The 17,960-nt window shown below is 31.8% G+C and overlaps 1 protein-coding gene across 1 annotated transcript in view; it reads left to right on the top strand.

The window, feature by feature from the left end:
• The window catches only part of LOC111085734 (Down syndrome cell adhesion molecule-like protein 1 homolog), a 148,184-nt gene that overhangs the window by 1,882 nt on the left and 128,342 nt on the right, over window positions 1-17,960 (top strand). The window contains exon 2 of the mRNA XM_022385712.1: window positions 3,900-4,235. Within this exon, the coding sequence (XP_022241420.1) occupies window positions 3,900-4,235 (336 nt within the window). The remainder of the gene's footprint in view (window positions 1-3,899; window positions 4,236-17,960) is intronic.

Genomic DNA, 17,960 nt, shown 5'->3' on the forward strand with positions numbered 1-17,960 from the left:
ATTAACAAAGAAAACTGTGTGTATCAATCTTGTTGGCAAATATCATAAATTAGAGATATATCAGCATTTATTTAACTACTAAATCTAAATTACAATTTAACTCAGTTTTCGGCTATTCGAAATTGTAATACGTAACATCAGTTTGAAACGTGAACGTTTAAAGAATTATTGCTTTATGTGAGTCTTACAAGGGATGTAAATCTTAAATATGTTTTTTTCTATAGAAACGTAATGCTATAACTGTTATCTAATGCTATGGGTCATCTTAAAGTCATGACTTTCAACCAAGTCGTTTCATAAAAAAATATTAAAGGTACAATTTAAAGTTTTGGGAAATAAAAATTCTTCAACAGCTTATTGCTTTAAATGTGGTTTTCAGTTGTCACTTTTTGAAATTTTCTTATTAACGTACCTTTGATCCATATTGTATGAATAATATAATATTTTCTGTATTCCCTTTAAGTCTAAAAGGTTTGATAAACATATTTTAAAACTACTATGTCAGAATTAACTTTAATCCCTATTTTACAAATCGTAAATAAATATTTTGCAATCAGAGCATTATTAAGGTCTCATGTAAAACAGTAAAATCATAATCGGCCTAAATAAATGAATTCGACTCTTACACGAACTTTAAATATTGATCCTTATACACCTTAAATGAACCATTCAATCAACTTATCAACTAGCTCAGTGGTAAGTCTGAAGGCTCATAATACTAAAAATCGGGTTTAAATACCCGTGGTGGGCACAGCTGAGGTAGTCCTTTATGCATCTTTGGGCTTTCCTACAAACAAGCAAGCAAATCGACTTATTGTCAAACATATAATTATATCCGTTGCAAAATAACAACATTTCTTCGGTTTGGAATAAAATCTCATTGCAGTAAAAACTAGAAACATTCTTTACCCAAGTAAAATTAGGATAATACCAAACTGTATGACTGAGTATTTGTTTGTATTTAGAATTTTCGCTCACTAAGTTACACAAGTGCTACCTGCGCATAGCTATCCTTAATTTTGAAATGATAGACTAGAGGGAAACATCTAGTCAACAACACTCACCGATAACTCTTGAGCTACTCTTGTTTTACCAAGTAGCGTGACTCGACTTCACTTTTATAGCGAACCCGAGCTCCAAAGTGTGGAGCGACTTTTTGTAGTAACAGGTCATAAACCACTAACTTTCGGATTCACAGTTCAAGCATGCTAACAAATAAACTTGAAGAGATAGTGAATTAATTTTATTATTATACGTAAACGTAGTTTATATTTCTTTATTTTTAAATCCATGTTTATTAAGATATTTCATAAGGGATACTCATGAATTTATATCTATTGATATCGCAAATATATTTTGTTTGGATTGAAAATGTCTCCCTCATGATTCAAGTCCTTAGCTAGAAGAAATACGATCCTTTAGTAAAGTTTTATATATATATTTTTTATATATCACGGTTCTGGTGTTATTTTCTCTGTCTGTGGATATGGATGCTATAAAATTTACAAGTTCATCCAGTTTTCTTGAAATTAAAACAAAACAAATTAAATAATTATCCACTTATTTATTAAATGATTGTTAGATACAGCGATAATAAAATAAGCACAATGAAAATAAATTATTTTGTTCAATTTTAAATATCTGAAACCAGTCATAAATAAATTATTTACAAAACCCAAGGATCATCTAACGAAATATTTCAGGAGATTATAGTCGTATTTATGAAATGAGAAACTATTATGTTGGTTTTAATGAAAGATTTATAGCAGATGATTTTTAGTATCAGCAGAAGTGTGCGTGGGGCCACATGATATATATTAAGATGTCAGGGTAATGATACAATCCGTATCGCCATACTTTGTCCACACTGCAATTTATGTTGAAGAAAGAAGAAAGAATAAGAACAGAGTAACGGTAGAGAAATGCCATATTTAATTTCTTTAACGACAGGGCCTAACTCGAATGATTCAATACCCTCTACAGTTACTCTTTGATTGATTAAAGGAATTTAACTGTAGTAGACGAAATACAACACCCGAATTATTCATGTTAAACTTAATTGGACTGAACCCCCATAAAAACAGAACGGAATAGATCCGTATCGAGATTTGTACTTTCTGCATTCATGCATCAAATTATATTAAGATTAGTTGTGTTAAGTACTCACTTTAGTTTTTACTGTAGAGAAAAATATAACTTTTAAGAATAATGTTAATAGAAGTTTGGAGTTAATTGCCAATCAATTACTTTTAACCTTAGGAATTTGTTTTAAAGATTCACCTAATACCTACTATGGTCACGATTACTGCTATTGCACTAAAAATTAGCTGTGTGAGAAGTATCATTAATTATGTTAAATACTGATTAAAAAAAGGCAGGAAATGAATAATATTATACGTGATGGTGGATAATATTTAGATCCATGTGTCTTTTTAAACAGTGTTTACACTACATGTATATTTAATTAAATAGAAATATTAACGGTTAGTATTTTACGGTAGAATACCACACAAAATGTATCATAATACACGGAATAAAAGTTAAATTATTAAGGACGAAATGGTTTATTAGTAAAATGTATAACAAGGTACTTAAATCACAAATGTTTATGTTATGCTCAGTTTGAAGTAGGCTGGGAGCATTTAACATACAAATAACTTTTTAATAAGAGACCAATGTTTTTCCCCAAACCAATATTCGTATTTGTTTTTATAAGAAGTACTCAAGAAAAGCAATTTAAGAGAGCTTGTCCTAATGTCATGTGAGGTTTGTTTTCTATTAAAGTGATTGAATATTCGAGTCTTTTGAATTTTGTGCCTCAAGGAATTTTATTATTAAGGAGAATAAAAAAATACTTAAAATACATGAAAGGAAAATATGGAATCTTAAAACAAAATATATTTTTTCATTTGTACTTCACTGAATGCAAGATGAAAGGAGCGCGTAAATGTTAAAATGTATGTAAGATATCATTACTTTTAACAATCATCTGGAATAATAAATTAAGTAACTGTCAGATAAAAAGAAAGTTCGTTGAAAAATTTTCTACACCTAAGTTGCCAACGAGTTATTTGTTAAAGTTACTGGAAGGAGTTATGTGAAAAAACATAAATACAAAGCAGTTAACGGCTACCAGCTGCTTCTGCCAAGTCGTCTTAGAACTAATAAGTAAAATTTGCCGTATTCCGCTGAAAAAATGGGTACGACATCAGAAAACTTAAAATTAATAAACTGATAAATTATTTAATAAAACTATCGAAATTTGACAAAATCAAACCGAAAAAGATATGCTTCTGCATGTGTTCAAGTTCAAATATTGGTACTGTTAGGGTCTGCTGGGTATAAATGTGGAATTTTAATTGTTTATGATAACCAGAAAGAAATAATTTTCTATGGATTTATGAAGTAACTGATAAAAGATTGATTTTATTGAGAGAAGAAATAATAGCAAGGATAACTTACTGAACAGTCAATGGATTGTTTGTATAGAAAAAGTTAAAATGTTTTAATTTTGAAGGAATGTGTGTTTTAGCAAGGTTAAATCTTTCACCATTGAACAAAAAAGTTTTCTATCATGAAACTGATAATTTTGAATTATAACTAGAATGATAAAGATAACTAGAACGATATGAACGTGTACAGTTCTTTGAGAGTGAACAGTGAGTTCCGATCAGAAAAAAAAATTCCAGGAATTGTGTTTTAATTTACTTGCTAAATTATAAAGCTTACACTAAAAAAAATCTTATTTAAGAGTTGTCAATTATTTATAAATTATAATATATATTATAATTGAGGACTATTTACTGATCACACGATCATTCTGTAATTGGTGATCCAAAATATCTGATGAATGTGAATGGAGTGTAAAAGTAGTTGTCGTTTTCTTTCTTCACCCCCAGCTGTAGGACAGGACCTGAGGAGACCCAAAACGGATTTACAAGGACCACAATTTGCGGTCGAACCACCAGATGAAGCAATTTTTTTAAACAGTACGGGAACAGTGGTAAGATGTAATTCGATTGGCCACCCAATGCCGGAAGTGACGTGGTTATTACGAAATGGTCAACCAGTGTTTTCGGTTGCAAATGTCAGGAAGGTACAAAGAGATGGCTCTCTTATATTTCTACCTTTCCGAGCTGACGAGTATTCAAAGGAAATCCATGATACTGTTTACAAATGTAAAGCGACAAATAGCGTTGGAACAGTGGGAAGTAGGGATGTAAGGGTAAAAGGAGGTGAGAGTTTTAGATATATCAAATTATTACACTTTATTATATTTAATAGCAATATTTTAATTGCATAACAACAAGAACTTATTAAACAACAAAACTATACCAGTTGTTATTTTCTATGGCTAAATTAATAATAATAATAATACAGATTTGTAATACAGAAAATTATATCTTTATTTTCTTGTGTGAATATAACGTAACTAAAAAAAGGATAAATACATAAACTGGTTAAAAATATTGTATTTTATTTCTAAAAAAAACATAATTTAACTCACATAAAATAGTATAAACTCAGTAAAATGACTTGCAGTTTTCTGTTTCATCGTATTATCTTTTTTGTATATTATCTATTTATTTTTTGTACAATTACAGTAATGTATTCTTTATCTTATTTCAGGTTTTAAATAAGATATCCATTTTCAAATGATTAACAGCATATTTTTAATGAGGTAAAAAGTATCTTATAAAGAAGTCAGAAGGACACTATTTCACAAACGTTTTGTGCTGACTTAAAATCGTTTTACAAGAGCACAAAAGCATATTGACAACCTAGAATATATCTTAGAGGTTCTGCTTGTACAAAATACGCTAGGCTCTAAATTAATCTAATGCTGAAGTTAAATCGGCTTCTATTATAGAATTATCACACTGACTTTAAATTAGCTTCTATTAGAAAGACATCCTCTGTCTGCCTTTAAGTCAGATTTATTTCAAAGAACCTCCAAACTCTCTGTCTTTCACTCAAAAATAAAGAACTCTTATTTTCTGTTTTAAGCTATAGTTTAATAAAAAACTCCCACTCTCTGCCTTTAAGTCACATTCCAATTAGAAAACCCACACCTTGTCTTTAAGCCAGATTGTACTAAAAAACTAAATTTCTGTGTTTTAGTCAGATTCTTTTAAAGAAATCCAACTTTCAGCCTTTAAGACAGATTATATTAAAGAACTATCCATACTTTCTGTCTTTAAGTCTAATTTCATCTGACAAATCTCACTTTATGACTTTAATTAAGATAATATTCAATAATTCTCTCTATCCGTATTTACGTCAGATTTTACTAAAAATTATAATATTGATATTCTTTCATCGAGATTTAGTTTCTGTTATAAAACTCGTTTTTTTCATCTTTGATACCAGCCTCATTTATAAAATCTTTTCTCTAGAACTTGGGTGTCTTAGTGTCACTTTGTATGTCATAAACTCGGTCTATCTAGCTTTGACTTTATTAAAAATGTTGTTACTTTTTCTCTTTTGCCAGCTGTTAATATGAAATTCATACTGACTGTAATTATGAAACCTGATTTCTTCTACTTCAACGTCAACTTCTTTTAGAACACTTTTCTTTTATATTTCTCGTTTCTCTTATGAAACATATCCTTTTTTAACTTTACATTTAATTTCTATTATAAAATACATATAGATGTATTTTTACAAGAGAAAAATAGTTTTTATTTAAGTTTTCCATAACATTATCATCAAATTAAAGTCCGTGATATCCAAGGAAAGCGATAGATAGACTCCCAATCTTGACTGTTATGTAATCTGTGATATTAAACACTATTCAATACAAAATTCAGTAAAACTTTAACCGATAAGTACTATTAAAAAGTAATATTTTACACTGAAAAATATTGAACTAAGAAATACTAAGCTATAATGCTTTTTCCGTCTCAATTTTTTCTTCGTGCAAAGCTAAGTGAAATGGATGTAGGAACATGCTGATTAGTAATTATAATACAAACTGATTATAGGTAGTGTACTTTGATAACTAATGACATCATCGACTTACGGTTATTACTAAAACGTGCAATGAAATACAAAAATGTCATTTTTGCGACAATTAATGACACTATGCTGGAATATTATAATTATATATGAGAAAAAGACATATCAAACATTTTAAAGAATTATTACAGGTATGTCTTAGAAATAAATAATTAATTAACTTTTATAGTAAAATACCAAACGATTTATCTTTAGCTCAAAGTAACAAATTGGCACAATGAAATTCATCCAAAGAAAAATTCGCTTTAAGTTATTGCAACGTAGAATGTTTGAATATGTTATTATAATTATTTTTTTTTCAAACCAACTATTACAATTTCGGAAACATTATAATCTCATAATAATTCACCGAATAAAATAATTACAAGTTGAATAAACACGTGCAAAGTAAAAAAAAAAGTATTTTTAGAAACTAACAAATTTAAATAATTTTTTCATTAATTATGGATAATTGTCATTATTATATATAATATTGACTTGTGTCTAAAAAACAAAGTAATAAACATAATATTTTATAGGTATGTGTAACGTCAGAAATGCCCATATACAAACCTGGACTTTTCGTGGCGTTACAGGTAGGATGCGAGGATTTCAGTTATCTTAAGATAATAATTTTTTCTGATATCTTTAGGTAGCGTTTATGACGAATTTCCAATACAACATCAAGCGTATACGTGTTTACATGTAGAAGGTGAAGTTGTATTGTTACAATAAACTTGTTACATGTGAATGATCCACCTTGCTTGCCAATGCAAGGGGAGACTAGCTATGTAATGCTTTTGTCTCATCTTGAAGGAAGTCTCCCCACTGGTGAACCTAATGTCTTTTTTCACCCTTATTCATCTAGGTTTATAAAATAGTAGTTGTGGTTATAGAAACAATTTTCGTTTGTTCAAATAAATTCCGTTCTTTTTTTCTTTTAAAATACAGCAGAATATTTAGACCGAGTTCTATTAGACGAGATGAAATGATAGCATTGTACAATCCACGTGTTTCTCCCATTGCGCGCATACAAATTCAGGCAAAGTACTTCTTTGCCCATATGTAAGATGCTATCAAACACGGCTGTCAACCAAGTTCTGATCGTACAATCGATCTTATCCACCCTCCACTCCATTTTGGAACAACACGTGCTTTATCTGCCTCTCACCACAAACTAAATCTAAATCTTAGCGTGAGGTGATCTAAAGATCTGCTACGAACGAGATTTCATAGAACACACACAAAGAAAGAGTATAGAGAATCTTATGAAATTTCATGGCACAGCTGCTTACACTATAGGAGACGAGTGCTGGAGGCACGTGAGGAAAGACGATATATTCTAGCCAATTCAAGTATAAAGATAAGAACATTATTACGATCGTAAGATGTCCAAATTAGATTATGTGAAAGTTATATTCTGTCAGCTTCGCACGGAAAATAAGCATAGAATATCTGATAAAAAATACTGTTTGATAACGAGGAGTGTTTTATGTTTCATTAGTTCTGGATAAGATATGTGGTTTTGGTTACAGATTGTTGTGAATATGTAGTTATAACAAAAAGATAAAAGCAACTACTCTATATCTCTCTTTCTGATTTTTAGAGTTCCTTTTTTAGGTATCAGTTTTAGCTATTCTATCTAGATTGAAATAAGTTAAAGCGAATATTTTTTAACACTTTCTGCATTATATTTATGTATTTACAAACAAATACTGTTAGGATGAGCTCAGATTTCACCCTACTAACTACTATTAGTCTGCACTCACACTTATTTTCAAAGCACGTATTTATGTATCTAATAATGTTAACTTATACTAAACTATAGTATTAAAAACAATTTCGATTAGAATAACTCAAGATATCCTGTTACACACTACAAAAGTTATATATTTGCATATAATTATACACATTCATAGATGGGACTTTCTTAGGGATATTATGATCACAAATATAACAATTTAGTAACATAGAGACTTATACTCATCTAGATACTCATGAAATAGAAAAAAAATATTCAAAGCGATCATTTCTGTTTGCTAGTGCAATGACTAGCATTAACGTCATCATGCTTGCCATTTGGGTTGTTGTGGTGGTAAAATAAGCAACTCTCATTTATGGGTCTTAAGACTTGGGTCAGTGCATCAGGCGAGTGCAAGTAGGTGGTGAATTTATTGATGGTTCAAACAATATTACAGAAAATGTAATGGAAAAATGGAAAAATCTATAATTTTGTATGTGAACTCTTTGATTTACACAGAACATCATGCCTTGGTTTCATGCTGCCGTTTAGTTTAACAATCTACGATTGTGGAATATTGTTCCAAATGTTCTATATTACTAACCACAATTCAGACATGTTTCTACATAAGTCAATACAGCCTCAAAATGCTCATATTGGGATTTGTACTGGCCAAACTATGATTGTGAATGCTTCATAGGCCGTTTTACCATCAAGATATAGTTTCATCACATTTTCTGTATGCTTGGGATACTTTTTTGGTATAAGATGAATTCCTATCCTATGAGTCGTAATCCGGAGGGAATGGTATGATGGATCACAAACTGTCTGTACTTGTCGGCAGTCAGGGTGCCATCAATCATGTGAGATCACCAACACAGTAGTTCACTGTACAAGTTCATCTCTCCACCGACGAATAAATATTCATTTGTGAAGAGCACAGCTTTGTTCATTCCACAGTTTCTGGTCCAATGCTCATTTCAACTTTTTAGTTTAGTTGTTACTTCTTCTATGCAGTGAGGTTCAAGCAGTTACGTGGCTATCGAGAGTACTTCGTGTTAATGAGTAGCTTACATTTCTAGAGGTAACGTTCACGCCTGTATTAACCGTAAGGTCGTTGGCAAGACCGTTTTCTATCTCGTAAAGAACATACATTAATTTGGGAGAGTTTCGGTTTTGTACCTCGATCGAGTTTATTGTTAACAGTACCAGTTTCATGTATCATCTCAAGAGTCTTCTATACAGTTCCTACTGCAATTTTTCGCATAAAACATTAGCTTTCTTCACGTTTATCATGAGGTATTTATGTCCTGGGATTAACGACTGGATTCACTCTACAACTACTACTATTACTGCTACTACTGGATATGGTATGACTCCCTATACCTACATAGCCTTTATACTACTTTTGCATTTTTTTATTAGTTGGATGACAACCAATCAGGGTGTAAGCTATCAAATAGGGAATCTGCTCTTGCGCAGTTCATTTTCACACGGTAAACGGGTGACATTCCTGCAGTATATATCTTTTATACCCTTTTTTTCTAATCGTTCCCACAATTATTTTTGACACTGTAGTTGTGTCACTCATTTGTTTCCATATTTCTTCTGCGTACACCTTACGATTTTGTTGAAAAATGAAATCATATTGTTGGATTTGGAAAGCATTCTCTGTTAAAGCTTTTAAAAAACGTTTCTAAATCAGTTTATTGATCTGACTTTCAAATGTTATTAAATAAAAGTTTCAATATTTTTAGTTAAACGCTTATTATTATTTTAGAGTATTGTGGAAATTGCCTTGAGAAACATGTAATTTCAATAGTTTTAGTAGTCAGAATGTATCGATATTAATAATCTAACAAAATAAAAGTATGGTAATTCAGCATTATTTCTAAATCTTGAATAGATATTTTTGAAAAATATAAAAACTGGAAAAAAAAAGAAAGTAAAGATGATTTTCCAGCTTTTCTTTAATTTTGTTTATTTCAGGAAGTTTAATTTAATCATTTTTCCCGATTAACTGTCATATTTAGTTGAAATTTTATACAAAATAACTAACTAATGAGATTTTTACTTGAAGTGTTATATTTAAAATTGTTAATTTTAGCATAAGTAATATAGATTTAACAGGCTAACGGCGCTGCATCCCAATAAATGAATAATTTCTTGAAATATGTCTCACAGAAAATGTAAAGTAAATTAGATATACTCAGTGGCGTGCGCAAAACCATACACACACACACGCGCACACATATCGTTGGTGGCACAGCGGCATGTCTGCGGACTTACAAAGCTAGAACCCGGGTTTCGATACCCGAGCTGGACAGAGCACAGATAGCCCACTGTGTAGCTTTGTGCTTAAACTAGAAACAAACAAACGCATATTGTTTCATGACTTGTAAGTGGAAGGTGAGGATAAATGTCATCAACCTCCGATTTCTAGCTTTCTGTTTGTTTGTTGCTAATCAGAAAGCTACACAATGGGCTATCTGTGCTGTGAGTACCACGAGTATCAAAATCTGGTTTTTAGCATTATAAGTCTCGATACTTACCGCCGTTCCACTGGGAAGCAAAATTTCTAGCAATCATACGTTTTCAATAAATTGGCAAAGCTGAAATTAAGGGGGGGGGGAATGAAAAATTACTAACGAACATGCAAAACCTTTGGTTTTCTGCATACAAAAGCAAAAACCACTACGAAATAAAACCTTATGTGCAAGGATAATGATATACTCAGTTAGAGAAGCTCTTACATAGAAATAGGATGTGATGCTGAGCTGATTATTATCTTCCTTATACATGTCATACCCTAAGGTGCATGCACTACATGTCATACCCGAAGGTGCATGCACTTATGATCAAAATTTTGTTTCAGAAAGTCTTGAAGTAGTTTAAGATGGTTATTCCGTGTTGTCCCTCAGTGACACAGGGGTATGTATACGGGTTTACAATGCTAGAAACCGGGTTTTGATACCCGTGGTGGGTAAAGCACAGATAGGTCCTTGTGGAGCTTTATGTTTCACTTCAACCAAATTTTCTGTGTTACAAAAAATATAGACAAATTTGAAAACTCAACTCTGGAACTTTTAAATCCATTGTAAAGTAATGTTTAATATAAAAAAATGATTGGACTAAATTTGGAAAGTAGCAGAAATAACCTTCTAAATTTAAGAATTTCGAATGACAGTTTCTTGTTTTGAAGCTTCTGTATTAACTTTCTTTTCTTGAGAAGTATAGTAAAATATTAGATACGCGGAATTTTCACAAAAAATAAAGGATTAAATATTACGAGTTTTGGATTCATAATAAAATTTCCTTTAAAATACGCACTTTTATAATATTAAAAAAAAAACATATATTTTTTTCGTTAAAACTACCAAGACCTTGGTATTTTTCAAAAATTTCGTGAAAATTTTTATTTTCATATTATTGGATTTGAAAGAGGCGGTAAGTTTACGTGATCACAACAGTAAACTCAGGGGTTCGATTCCCTGCGGTAAGCAGAGCGCCTTAATTCCATTGTGAGCTTTGCGCTAAAACAACAACAGCTGCTTCTAATAGTAGATGAACAAGAAGTTCATATAAAATGATGTGGAGGAAAAATAAATCTGGGCCATTACAACAGCTATGATTTATATTGTAATTTGTGAAGAGGATAAAACAATTATTTTTATAGTACTCATAAAAAAATGCGCAGGACATTCATCTGCAACCTATCAGAATATGTTGGTTAATGATAAATGGCATTCTGATCTTCTTGTGGGTAGACTATGCTAATAGCAAGGCTTCGTGGCAACCGTTTTCTTAATGGTTTTACAAGTGTTGATAAATTTTTTTGTTTTCTTTTTCGTATTACTTAGAAGATGGAGTAAAATTTTCATGTAATTCATATATATTGGCAAAATTTTGATTGACATCAAACACTCTCCGTTAAATTAATTTTTCTTAATGATGTACAATAAAAATAATGTTTCTAACATACGATTTACACCCAGTATGCTTATAAAGATATAATGAATGACCAGGCAATGTGTTGTTTTTGTTGATACATGGGTATTCTGATATCAGGACTTTTACAGCAGGAATGGTGTCAGAATAGACACAATGATGTATCAGTATTCCAAAGTTGTTATATAGAATCTATTAGTTTTATTCGAAGCTGAAGTTATCGAAGCACTAGTGTTTGTAGTAAAATTATCCAAATTTTACAGAATAATTAACTTGCATGTTAATTTAGATTATGTTGAGTATAAAATCCGAGAAGCATATCATTTCTGTACAGATTTATGTAGCTAGGTTTTATAATGATTGCAACTTAGAAGTTGCACACCAGATAATACTTTAATGTTTTACTTAAGGCTACTTCGAAAACAAAATTAAAACTACTCTTGTGTTGTTTTTTACAATAAGCATACGTTTCAAACCTTTGTGGTTATTGGTGCTTACACAATTTGTTGCGGACACAATTTTTTTAAACGTTGTTAGGCACGTGCTCATGAGTGAAACTGGGCACCAACAATGGAAGATGTGTTCACAATAGTATATGGATAGAGAACTTATTTAAAAATATAAACTTAAAATCTACGGTAGCTGAAGCTTCGTTTATAAACGAAGGGATTTGCGAATTTAACTCATTAGACAAGCTCCGACCTATAATCTGGCAATTTTATCTACACGAGTACCCTAGCATTCAGCCTTCATGGCATCTCTGTTATTTGAACTGTAGATGTTCATAATGACTTACATTTGCAGATCACATTCCTGAGTTAATTGGCACCAAGAAACATGCTATTACACTTTAGACAACCCACGAATCTGTGAAATGCAGGAGTAATATATTTAAATTTTAATTTCATGCTGATAAAAGTCACGATTTGTTATTCATTGTAGTTTCAAATTTTCATCTTTGCATCTCGAATGAAATATTTTTCATTAATTCATGGAAATGTAATGTTCACTACGTGGAAAGGCCGAAATTATTAAATAGATAGTTAAGTGAGTAACGTTATCATTACTTTGACTGGCCAAACTGATTATATTACTACGTGAAAAGTAGTACAATACCAGAGAAAGTGAAAAAACTACAATAATTAAGAAGAGTAGGAATTTTTTGTTATCATGTTCAGAAATTTTCTGTAATAGCAATAATAATAATAATAAAAACTATCTGTTTTGAAACTTTATGTTTCTAACGTCGATCCCTTTATTGTCATAGTTTCTCCAAGCCCTATACATTGCAAAAACGTAGCCCACTTTACTTTTGCACCCTCCGTTAGACGAGTGATGTACACACCATGGATATCATGCAAAATTTGGCAACTCTGGTTACCTTCAAAAACATGGAATATATCAAGAAAAAGATGCCCAGTAAATATTTAATGGAGGACTTAAAGCATTTTATTTGTAAATGTTTCTTATTGTAAAATCGATTATGTGAAATACTTCACAGTGCTTCTAAGAAAGTCGTGACTCGTTGGTCACAATTAAGTTATATTGGACAATTGAATTTTTGTTAAATAGGGTTTGATTCATTAATGACTGCCCTTACACATGCTGTTAGCTACATTTTAGTTAAACGAGAATATTTTATCAAGCATGACAGATTATGAAACTCGCTTATTTGCAAAATCGTAGACCTAAGACTAACATTTCTATATAATTTCTTTATTGTATAGTATTTTTAATTTTCCAAAATCAATAAATACGTTAACCTTGTGTACAGAACTATAAAATAACGTTAGACAGTAACAAACCTCAACTGGTAAAACGGTCATAAGCTACAAATGACATTATTTGTAATCTGCCGAGATTATTTTCCGATGTAAAAACACAAAACCCAGTTACACTTAAAGTTGGTAGAATCCCAGACATAATCCTCTCTTCCAATGTTTCACTCAATTACTAAGGTTGGATTTAGCTCATTAGCAAACCATGCTTTCTTCTCCTTGATGGCGTCTTTTTATTTGACGTATAAATGAGGTAGACACCATTTGATCAACAGAGGCCCCCAAAGTACAATTTGCCAGAATTAGTTGCAATGAAGAGTAACATTTAGTGATAAAATAACAACACTAATAAACAGAAAAGACTATAAGGACTAAAATGGTTCAATGAAATGAGTTTGGCTTCGTCATGTACGTGACCAATGCTATGATGATCAACGATTTTATCTATTATGCTTTCTCTTATAATTTATATAGTGGTAATTCCTTGGCAATTTTTGATAGCAGAATCTGTCTTCCTTTACTTTTTTTTCCTGGGATTTTTCTTGTCATAATGATATTTTCAATCTATCCTTTTCTCATGATATGTCCTATAAAATTCCGTTGGCTCTTTGTTAAAATTTCCCAAAACATTCGTTTTGTTTTGGCCTTTTTTAGAACGACTTCATTACTTCTATGTATGTTCCATGATATTTTAAGTATTTGTCTTAGAAACCACGTTTCTACTGCATTCATGCGTTTTTTATTGTTTGTGATATTGTCCAAAATTTGGAACCATAAAGAAGGATTGGTTGAACATAGCACTGTATAACTCTCAGTCGTGTTTTAAATGTCATTTTGTAGTTGGTGGATCCGGTTTTCATTTTTAGAAATGCTTCTTTTGCCATTCCTATTCGCCTTTTGATTTCGTGATCACATTTTCCGTCTGAAGTTATTCAGCTTCCAAGGTATTTAAGTTTATTTACATGCTTTATTGTTTCATTCCTAATGGTTAATCTACATTCTGGTATTTCCTTCTTCTTAGTGATCACTATACATTCAGTCTTCTTGCTGTTGATGGTCAGTCCTTTTCTCATACTTTCCATTACAACTTTATTGAGGATGTTCTGTAGATCTTCTTTCGTACCAGCAATAAGTACAGTATCATCTGCATATCTTAAATTGTTTACATTTTTCCCCATTAACCATGACCTCATGAAGGTCTTGTATCTCATGGATTATCATTTCTCTGTATAGGTTGAATAGATCTGGTGAAAAAACACATCCCTTTCTAACTCATCGTTGTATCTCGGTATATTCACTTATTTCATCTTCTATTCTCAGGGCTGCTGTTTGTTCCCAATATAGTTTTCTGATGATTCGGAGATCTTTCCCATCTATGTCTAAATTTTGTAACATTTCAAAAAGTTGTTCATGCTCTACCTTCTCTAAAGCTTTTGCATAATCAATAAAGCAATCAAACAGATCATGTTGTACTTATATTGCTCTTTCTGAGAGTGTTCTTAGCATTATTATTCCATTTCTAGTGCCTTTATCTGCTATGAAGCCTCATTGTTCTTGTCTAATTTCAGGCCTTATCTGTTTCCTTGCTCTCATCATGATTATCCTGAGTATTATTTTGATGATATGATATATGAGACTTATTGTTGGTTGTAGCTCACATTCCATTGGGCCCGTTTTCTTGGGCAGTGCTAAGAAAATTGACTTACTTAGGTAATATTAGAATTTCCCCACTCTCATATATTTGATTTAGCATCTCAGTAAGTTTGTAAATGCCAAACTCTTCTAAGCTCCATATCAGTTCCACAGCTATGTCATCTGGTCCAGTTGCTTTACTTCTTTTCATTTTGTTCACTTCTGTCCTCACCTCTAACTGGAGAATTTTCAACCCTTCAATATCTCTTCGAATTTTTGTTTTTGATCTCGTTCATCTTTAAAGAGATCGTTTATATATTCTAATCATCCTTATATAATTTTCTCTTTCTCTAAAATGATAGTGCCGACTTTGGCTTTAATGCAGCCATTTGAGGAACATGCATTTTGTTTCCTGGTGATGTTTTTATTTCTTTGTATTGTTATAACGGCTCAGTTTGTTTGGTTGTTTTTTATTCCTTTGTATAGTTTTAATGGTTCAGTGTGTTTGATCTTTTCTATTTCGGCGCATTCATCATTCAGCCACTTTTCTTTTGCTTCAGTGGACTTGCGCTTTACTGTCTTATTCAGTTGTTCATATTTTGATGTATTAATTTGTTGAGCAATTCTTCGTTCTTCCATACGTTTCAAAACCTCTTTTTCATGCCTCTTAGTTGGAATTATTTATTTTGCTGTGTCAACTGCTGCTTTCTTAAATCTTCCAAATTTGGGGCTTTCATCTTCCAGTGTTTCTAGAATCTGGAATCTGTTTTTTACTGCAACTGTATATCTAATTTCTTTTGGGATTTTGGTTGTTTCTGTTTCCTCAGTTTGACTCTCATATTGCACACCACTGGATTGTGATCGCTGTTGCAGCCTGCTTCAGGGCATGCAACTGAATGGATAATTGCATCTTTAAATCTACCACAGATTATTATGTAGTCTATTTAATTCCGATTGTTATTTTTAGGACTCTTCCATGTCCATTAGCGACTTTCATGGTTCTTGAACCAGGTATTTATTGTAATATGGTTGTTGGCTTTCCACCATTTTATCCATCTCTCTCCTCTCTCATTTCTCACACCCAGTCCATGAGGCCCTACTGTTTGGTCTTCTCGTCCTTTGCCAACTTTTACATTTAAGTCTCCCATTATAATACTGATTTTCTGAGATTTGCAGATATTCTTTCTCGATGACGAAGAACCTACTTTGAGACTAATAATGGCTGGAGACGGCTTGAATGGGTAATGAAAAAAACACTTTAATATAAGTTTAACATAACAGCAAATGTACAACGTTTCGACAAGGTTTTGTCATCATCAGGTCTTGCATCAAGGACATCATTGTACTGAAATATTAGGAAATTAATTTTTGTCAAACTTTGAGGAAAACATGGCTTTTCGGTGAAAATATGAATTTTTTGGGAAAATGGAAAAAAAAGTGCTTTTTGACGCATAATTAATAGAAAAATGTCGGCTAGTGCTCATTTCGTCGGAAAACTCAAAATTGAGATATTATAGCATTGACTAAAAATATTATGTCCCGTGAAAAGCTAAAAACAATTGAACTTTCGGTAATTCAGAGTAAAAACAATCCAAAAGGAGGAATTTAATCTATAAGAAGACGTCGTGGCCTATTAGATGATGACAAAACCTTGTCGAAACGTTGTACATTTGCTGTTATGTTAAACTTATATTAAAGTTTTTCTTCATTACCCATTCAAGCCGTCTCCAGCCATTATTAGATATTCTTTGCTTTATCAAGATTTCTAATGTGGGTGCATATACTTGAATTATAGAGATGTTGAAAGATTGTCCTTTTATCTTCATAATAATGACTTTCAAATATTGTCCAATGATCAAGAAGGCTTTTTGCTGTTTGTTCATCTATTAGGATCCCTACTCCTTTTTCATGTTCCTTGTCTCCAGAGTATATCATTTTCATTTTGTCTGTGTCCATGCAGCCTACATTTGTCCATCTGGTTTTACTTATTCGTAGGATGTCCATTTTCATTCTCTTCATTTGTTGTTTCACATTTTCTAGCTTTCCTGCTTGGTATAATGTTCTTACATTCCAGTTTGCTATCTTGATGTTTTGTTTGTGATTGCGGACAAGCACTGGATGATGGTCAGGTTTACCCTATCACACAGGACATTTCTGACCGAGCTGGGACCCTCCTCCACCTTATGTGAAAGAAGCCCATTCACGCTGTTATTTAAAAACAGTTTTGTGTGTCTGGCCATGTTTATTCTTGGCATTTTACAACAGTAGTTTGTCGTTGCCTTATGTCGGGTGAGTTTAAAAGAGGTCACCACCTCTCTTCTCAGAAGATCCTCTGCTTGCAAGCAACCGTTGTCTTCTGAGGTCGAAGCTCTTCAGCCTTCTCCACCGGTTTCCCGCTGGTCCGCCGTTGGCCTTCATTCGAGACCTGGAGTAAGGAACCCTTCGACTTATAAAGCCGTCCATTGGCCTTGCTACCCTCTTAGGCCTTACGAGTTACAATTATACTACAAAAATATTGCAAAGTGACTTCAAAATATACCATCTTTATTGATTTATTACAGATACTGTCAGACCTATCGTACACAGCTGTAGTTTATAAAATATTAAATACAAATAAAAGGTTTAAATAATTCATTACAATAATATCTAAATATAATTTTGTATTCGTTCTCCTAAAGCGATCAAATCTAAGACAGTGCGCTAAACAAAAGACAGATCAAGTCTTTAAAATCAGTTTTTCTTCACCAGACATTGGCGAAGAAAGTATCAATAACACTTGCTCTCTTGCAACATTTATGTAACTATAATATTTTTTTATATCTACCTATTGACATTGTATATATATATATATATATATATATATA

The sequence above is a fragment of the Limulus polyphemus genome, unplaced genomic scaffold (genome assembly GCF_000517525.1).
Source record: "Limulus polyphemus unplaced genomic scaffold, Limulus_polyphemus-2.1.2 Scaffold582, whole genome shotgun sequence".
Lineage (NCBI taxonomy): Eukaryota > Metazoa > Arthropoda > Merostomata > Xiphosura > Limulidae > Limulus > Limulus polyphemus.